Source organism: Amblyraja radiata, chromosome 9 (assembly GCF_010909765.2).
Source record: "Amblyraja radiata isolate CabotCenter1 chromosome 9, sAmbRad1.1.pri, whole genome shotgun sequence".
Lineage (NCBI taxonomy): Eukaryota > Metazoa > Chordata > Chondrichthyes > Rajiformes > Rajidae > Amblyraja > Amblyraja radiata.
Window position 1 is genome coordinate 22,622,978 of NC_045964.1, and position 7,995 is coordinate 22,630,972.

General features: G+C 43.6%; 1 protein-coding gene across 5 annotated transcripts in view; it reads right to left on the reverse strand.

Annotated features, from left to right (window-relative positions):
* Positions 1–3,918: 3,918 nt before the first annotated feature.
* Positions 3,919–7,995, reverse strand: part of sptb (spectrin beta, erythrocytic) — a 207,273-nt gene continuing 203,196 nt past the window's right edge. For all 5 annotated transcript variants that reach the window (XM_033026870.1, XM_033026869.1, XM_033026867.1 and 2 more), the window contains exons 35-36: positions 7,031–7,073; positions 3,919–5,417 (exon numbers count right to left, since the gene is read on the reverse strand). In XM_033026870.1, coding sequence (XP_032882761.1) covers positions 5,232–5,417; positions 7,031–7,073 — 229 coding nt within the window. In that variant the 3' untranslated portion in view covers positions 3,919–5,231. The remainder of the gene's footprint in view (positions 5,418–7,030; positions 7,074–7,995) is intronic.

The following is a 7,995-nucleotide window of genomic DNA, read 5'->3' on the forward strand; positions in this document are numbered from 1 at the left end:
GCTCCTGTGAGATTGGGTACTGCATTATTACAATAGGTAACATCGAGCAGAAGCCCAAAGAGCTCTTTGTGAGATATCTCCCAACAAAGACTGACAACACATTCACTGTTTAAAAATTGAATAGTTTAGTTGAGTCAGTAGCATAAGTCGACTTCATGAAGTTCCACTTTACATATGCTACATCGGGTTAAGTCACTACAGCAACCAAATTGCAAATGTTGCTTCCTTAAGGGTCAATGTAATTCTGCCATAGATCTGGCGATTCCTCATTGTTTCAAAGTGGCGCTTTATAATTCTCTCTCTTTCATTTTGTGCTAAGTTGTCTTAATATCAATGAATCCAAATGGAACACTTGGCAATTGTTCACAGTACCTGTACTTTAATATTAATTTATATCTGATTTGGAAGGACCAAAATTGTATTTAATGTTCAAAATAATGTCAGTGGCAGGGAAGCTATTGGAGAGGATTTACTCCCACTTGGAAAAGTTTTCATTTTAGAGATACAGCATGGAAACAGGCCCTTCGGCTCACCGAGTCCGCACAGACCAATGCTAACCCTTGCACTAGTTCCCTCCTGCGCACCAGGGGCAGTTTGCAGAAGACAATTAACCTACAAACCTGCGCGTCTTTGGAATGTGGGAGCACCTGGAGAAAACCTACGGGGTCACAGGGAGAACGTACAAACTCCGTACAGATAGCGCCTGTAGTCAGGATCGAATCTGCTTTCTAGCGCTGCAAGGCAGCAACTCAACCACTGCGTCACTCCCACAGTGGGTGAAGTAGGAGAATGGGCTAATTAGGGACAGTCAACATGGCCTTGAACACGCAGGTCATGTCTTACTAACTTGATCCAGTATTTTAAGGAGGTAATGAAGGTGTTCAATGTGTGTAGGGCAGTGGATGTTGTCTGCATGTATTTTAGAGAGGCATTTGATAATGTTACCCAGAACTGTCTTATTGATAGAAGGCAGATAGTGGACAGACAAAACTCAGGTTGGTGGTTTGTGACCTGTGCAAGTGCGAGGTGTTGGACTTCGGGAGGTCAAATTTAAAAGGGAAATATACAATTAATAGCATGACCCTTAATAATCATAATAATCATACTTAATTAGCCAAGTGTGTTTTTCAGCATATGAGGAATTTGATTTGCCATACAGTCGTACCAATAAAAAGCAACAAAACACACAAAATAAATGTTAACGTAAACATCCACCACAGTGACTCCTCCACATTCCTCACTGTGATGGAAGGCGGAAAAGAAGTTCAATAGACAATAGACAATAAACAATAGGTGCAGGAGTAGGCCATTCGGCCCTTTGAGCCAGCATCGCCATTCAATATTATCATGACTGATCATCTCCAATCAGTACCCCGTTCCAGCCTTCTCCCCATATCCCCTGACTCCGCTAACTTTAAGAGCCCTATCTAGCTGTCTCTTGAAAGTATCCAGAGAACCAGCCTCCACCGCCCTCTGAGGCAGAGAATTCCACAGACTCACAACTCTCTGTGTGAAAAGGTTTTCCTCATCTCCGTTCTAAATGGCTTACCCCTTATTCTTAAACTTTGGCCCCTGGTGTACAAGCCCAGCCACACCATTCTCTCAGCATATGACAGTCCTGCCATCCCGGGAATTAACCTTGTAAACCTACGCTGCACTCCCTCAATAGCAAGAATGTCCTTCCTCAAATTAGGGGCCCAAAACTGCACACAATACCCCAGGTGTGGTCCCATAGGGCCCTAGACAACTGCAGAAGGCCCTTTTTGCTCCTACACTCAACTCCTCTTGTTATGAAGGCCAACATGCCATTCGCTTTCTTCACAGCCTGGTCTGCATGCTTACTTTAATTGAATGATGAACAAAGACCCCCAGATCCCGTTTACTTTCCCCTTTTCCCAACTTGACACCATTTAGATAATAATCTGCCTTTCTGTTTTTGCTACCAACGTGGATAACCTCACATTTATCCATATTAAACTGCATCTGCCATGCATCTGCCCACTCACCCAACCTGCCCAAGTCACCCTGCATTCTCATAGCATCCTCCTCACATCCTCAATCTCTTCCCTTCTTTGTCCTCCCGCGGTTGTGGGCCTCGAGCCTTCCGTTGACGGGACGATCTTGGCTCCCGCAGCCGGCGGTCGGACCCTCCGCATCGGGGCGATTAACCTCCCGCATTGGAGGGATCTCAGCTCCCCCGCGCCGGCGATTGGACCCCGGGTCGGGGCTAGTCGAACCTCCAGCGACTTTGGAGCTTCCTGACATCAGTCTCTACCCAAGACTGCCAGCTCGATGTTGAAATTCGCTGGCCGCATTTGGAGCATCGATCTCAGGCTTCGATGGTTAGTCCATGGCACCACGGTGGGGCTGAAAGTCAGTCGAGCAAGGCCGCCAGCTCCATGATGTTAGGCCGCAGAGCGACCCGAGATACGATCCGGAAAACAATCGCATCTCTGGCAAGGTAAAAGATTGAAATATTTCCCCCGACCCCGTCCCACACCCCCCACATAAAACAAACCAGAGAACATTAATACAAACTTTTTAAAACACACTACAAATAACAAAAAAGACGAAAAGATAGACAGACCGCTGGCGAGGCTGCCATCGCTGACGGTGCCAACAGCATTGGTGTACAGAGTGATTTTGGGGTACAACTCCCTGAAAGTGTCAACAAAGTAGATAGAGTTGTAAAGAAGGCATGTGGTATGCTTGCTTTCGTAGGATGCAGCATTGAATATAAGGGTCAATAAGTATTGATGCAGCTTTATACAAGTTTGTTTGGGCTGCCCTGTGGAATATTGCATGCATTTCTGGTCGCCCCTTTTCAGGAAGCATGTGGATGCTTTGGAAAGAGTGCAGAGGAGGTTTACCAAAATGATGCCTGGACCACCAGGTGGCGCCGACGATGGCTGCCTCACCAACGGTCTGTCTCGTCTTTTTCTTTCTTTGTTGTTTTTAGTTTGCTGGGGACCGACTTTGGGATCTCCAACTGTGGGAGCCTGCAGACTTAACATCGTGGCCCTTGCAATCCCTTTGTTAGGGATCGACTTTGGGAGCTCCAATCGCGGGAGCCTGCGGACTGAACATTGTGGAGCTCGCAGTCCCTTGGTTAGGGACGCAGGAGCTTCGATCGCCGGCTGCGGGAGCTTCCATCGCCCCGACTGCGGATGGTTCGACTCCCCCGACTGCGGGAGAAAAAGGAGGAAAGAAGATAAGACTTTATTACCTTCCATTACAGTGAGGAATGTTGAGGAGCCGCTGTGGTGGATGTTTTATTTTATGTAGTTGTGTGTCGTTGCTTTTTTTGGTATGACTGTATGGAAAATCAAATTCCTCATATGTTGCAAAACATACTTGGCTAATAAATTACGATTTTGATATTATGATTAAGAGGATATTAGCTCCAGGGAGTGGTTGGACAGATATGGATTGTTTTCTCTGAAATGCCGGACGTTGTGGGGAGACCTGATTGAAGTATATAAAATTATGAGACACATTGATATGATTGACAGTCAGGACCTATTTCCCAGGATGGAAAAATCAAATGCTAGAGGGAATAGCTTTAAGGTGAGGGGCGCAAAGTTTAAAGGAGATGTGTGGGGCAAGTGTTTTTACACGGAGGGCAGTGGTGCCTGGAATGTGCTGCCGGGAATGGTGGCTAATAGGCATATGGATATACAGGGAATGGAAGGATATGGATTATGGGCAGGTAGGTAAGAGCTAGTCTTGGAATCATGTTTGGCAGACATTGTGGGTCAAAGAGCCTGTTCTTGTGCTGTACTCATCTATGTTGTCAGTAAATAATTCCTCCTTCTTCAACAAACTAATTATCGTGGAAGTTCTCAAAGTATTGGCCCATATTTTGCTGAGAAATCAAAGTTATAATGACCTGAACAAATTCCCATTGAGATTTGCAACTTTATATGGGTAATGCATAGATTTAGTTTAATTTCATATGACTATAGATATTCCAACACAATATCAACAACAACAGAAAACAATATAATCTTCAGCCTAAAGAGTATAATATTTGCATGTCACATTTACCTTTGGAAAATACTTAAAAAAGAATTCAAACCAATATAATATCAAACAGAAAGGAGTGTACGATAAAATAAGACTACCAACTGATTACATTATTTTTGTACATATGTTTTTTCAATTGCTTGCGGTATTTCTAACGGAACTAACATACTGAGAGGACTTTATCACTGCTCAGTCCAAGAGCACCTGGTTGGAAATGTTTAATACTTAGAAAACTAATGGTTGATCACCCTTTCAATGCAGTTAATAGTAGTATGATTGCAGTTTTAAAGAAAGCCTTTTGTTTGCTAGCAACAGGTAGTAACAAGTAAAAAGACTATGAAAGAGAAAAAAATAATGGCAGTGATTTCTCCAGTCAGTGTGTGTTGACATTTTACACGTTGGTGTCGATTTACTGTAAGATGCTTAATTTTGCCATAAAACATCCAAAAACAAATTTGCGCAATAAACGGTGGCTCAAAGAACTTTTACACAATGAAGGCAAAAAAATGTTACAAGAGATTTGACAAAATGCCTGATTTGCTAAAAACAATCTATGTGGCAACACTATAAAAATACATGCCAAAATGTACATATATGCCTTCAACTCTTGATCTTACAGTACAAACTTGGCACTTTTAACCATTTCCAAGATTAAATTATTATATTTATCAATCTTACATTGTTACCTGTCCAATAATATTGCAATTTATTTTAAATTTGAAAGAAAATGGCTTTTACATAGAATTATTATATATTGTTTTGTTAAAAAAATATTCTTTGGTTATGGCAATTTAGTTTAAATATGGTGTACTTGCAACAGTTTCAAAGTATGTTTGAGCGACCATGCCAATAGGAGAACAATTACTAACAAGGCTGGGTAACTCAGTGATCTTAAAGCTCTATTTAATCTAAATTTGCATTTCTCATCCATTAGCAAGGCTTTGTGAATTTTGTATGGAAAATATGTGTTGCAGTTTCTGCTAAAGTGTATGCAAAACTCGAAGTCATTCCAAAAATAATTTTCATTTGGAAGATGCACATGGTTTCAGTAAATTAATAAAAATGTTATTTGGTTGACACTTTATAAAGATGAAATATATATTTACACTTGCAGAAACTAGCATCACCTAAGTGATGTAGTTTAAGCACTGCCATCTCTTTGTAAATTAGGCACTACAATTTTGTTTCCTTGGTTTTGATAATAATCATTTCTTTTTTGCAAAAATATTGAATCTCTTCTCTTTGTCCTTTTTGCCGGGGCTTGTTTCTTGGACAATCACAGAGGGGAGAGGGAGGGTATGTGACCTGGCATCCTCCTGTTTTGCATTCTGTGGCTTGCCATGCTCTGCGATGGCTATGTTGAGATTGTGGATCCAGTTGTGCAGCTCCTCCTGCAAGAGTGAAAGAGATTTCCATTAATGCACCGCACAACTTCATTATCTGTAAAAGTCCATGACCAAGTTGCAAAATTTCATCTGTGGCAGAGGTACGGATTTTTTGTTTGTTCTGGCCTGTTTAGTTTCGTTTAGAGATACAACGCGGAAACAGGTCCATCGGCCCACCGAGTCTGCGCCGACAAGCGATTTCCCCCTGCATTAACACTATCTTACACACACTGGGGACAATTTGCAATTTAACTTAAGCCAATTAACCTATAAACCTGTACGTCTTTCGAGTGTGGGAGGAAACTGGAGCACCCAGGGAAAACCCATGTAGGTCACTGGGAGAATGTACAAACCCTGTACAGACAGCACCGGTTATCAGGATTGAACCCGGGTCTCTGGCACTATGTTTCCCTTGTGACCTAATGAGCAGTGACTAGGCTGGAGGAAACTGGACCTGTCCCCACAGACATTTGGATAGCTCACTGCTGTCAGAGGCTTTTAAATGAATCGGATGATCATTGGAGGTGGCGGAAATGGCGGAGGATTATGTGTTGTATTTGCCGGCTGGTGGGGTGAAAGGTGAGGACCAGAGGGACTCTGCCCTTGTTGCGAGTGCGGGGATGGGGAGAGAGAGCAGTGTTACGGGGTATGGATGAGACCCTGGTGTGAGCCTCATCTATGGTGGCGGAGGGGAATCCCCGTTCCCTGAAGAACATGGACATAGCCCATAGCTACGCCTTGTGTTTGGAGGAAATGGGAGGAGTCAAATGTAAAGTTGTTGAGGGTGAGGACCAACTCCGCTAAGCGGAGGAGAGTGTCAGTGGCTGGGTATAGGTTGCTCCTCTGGTCGAGGAAGAACCGGAGGGCTCCGAGGCCATCCTGGTGGGGGATGGAGGTGTAGAGTGACTGGACATCCATGGTGAAGATGAGGGGGTGAGGGCCCAGAGAGTGGAATGCGTGGAGGCGGCGGAGAGTGTCTGAGGTGTCTAGAACATAGGTGGGGAGGGATTTGACCAAGGGGGATAGGATGGAGTCAAGGTATGTGGAGATGAGTTCGGTGGGGCACGAACACGCAGAGACAATGGGTCTGCCGGGAGAGCCGGGTTTGTGGATTTTGGGGAGAAGGTAAAAACGGGCAGTGCGGGGCTGGGGAACGATGAGGTTGGAAGCTTGGTCGGGCAGGGCGTGGGAATTGATGAAGTCGGTGATGGTGCTAGAAATGGTGGCCTGGTGCTCGTCAGTGGGGTCATGGTCCAAGGGTAAGTAGGAGGAGGTGTCCGAGAGTTGGCGCGTGGCCTCAGCTTTGTAGAGATCGACGGCACCTCCCTTGTCGGCTGGTTTGATGACCCAATCTGGGTTTTTGCGGAGTGATTCAATGGCAGTGCGTTCAGAGGGGGAAAGATTAGAGTGAGACAGGGGAGTGGAGAAGTTCGTTGATAGCTCATTATTGTAATAGTTGAAAACGGTCCAATAAATGAGCTCTAAAAACTTATGAAGTCGTTCCAGTACCTGAATTACATGCAGTTGTTGATCATTATTAGTGAAGGCTTACTTTGATATCACCATTACCAAATACATATTTTTATTGAATTGAACACTTGAGCATTAAAATTACTTACTTCATCTTTGCCGTGGAACAGGTACTCGTTACCATTGTTCAACCTGAAAGCAAGCACAAAGACAACAAATTTACAATAGATGCTTGTCCATATGAGGACATTCGTGGAACATCATTAGAAACATTTTTAGACCCGTATTTAGAATAGATAATTGGAAGTAGTATAAAGACTGTAACATACACTGGTGTTACATAATGTATGCAACTATTGCAAGCTTTTCGATCCTGGCATCCGGTTTCCTCACCTGCTGTAAAGCTTTGTAAATCCATCTTGCATAGGGTTTACTCTATTTATAAAATAATTGGGTATTACTGGTATCATTTACTTTCCATTGGTAATAAAATCGAATAAAATGTGTGGATTTAAAAGAAAGAGGGGTGACCTTTATGTAGGTTCTCCACAGGATAACCAAAATACTTAATACTACCATCACTGACTAATATTTTGCACAGAAGGACAATGCTGCAGCACTAAGGAGGTCACCATAAATTTCCAGTTCTTTTGGATTTACAAATACAAGGCAATAGATCCATTGAACCCGTGGGCATCAGAGGAATGGAATAATCTCACAGCATGCATTAGAAACACATTAACTCCACAACTCCCCTAATATATCAATCAATGAGGCCTTGGAGCCTTTGACGGTGCTGGGCCTGGGCTCACTGGAGTTTAGAAGGACGAGGAGGGACCTCATTGAAACTTGCTGAATTGAGTGAATGTAGAGAGGTTGTTTCCACTAGTGAGAGAGGCTTGGACCAGAGGGCACAGCCTCAGAATTAAAGGATGTACCTTTGGAAAGGAGACGAGGAGGGATTTCTTTAGTCAGAAGGCTGTGAATCTGTGGAATTCATTGCCACAGACGGCTGTGGAGGCCAAGTCATTGGGTATTTTAAAAGCGGAAATTGACAGATTGTTGATTGGTAAGGGTGTTAAAGGTTATGGGGAGAAGGCAGGAGAATGGGGTT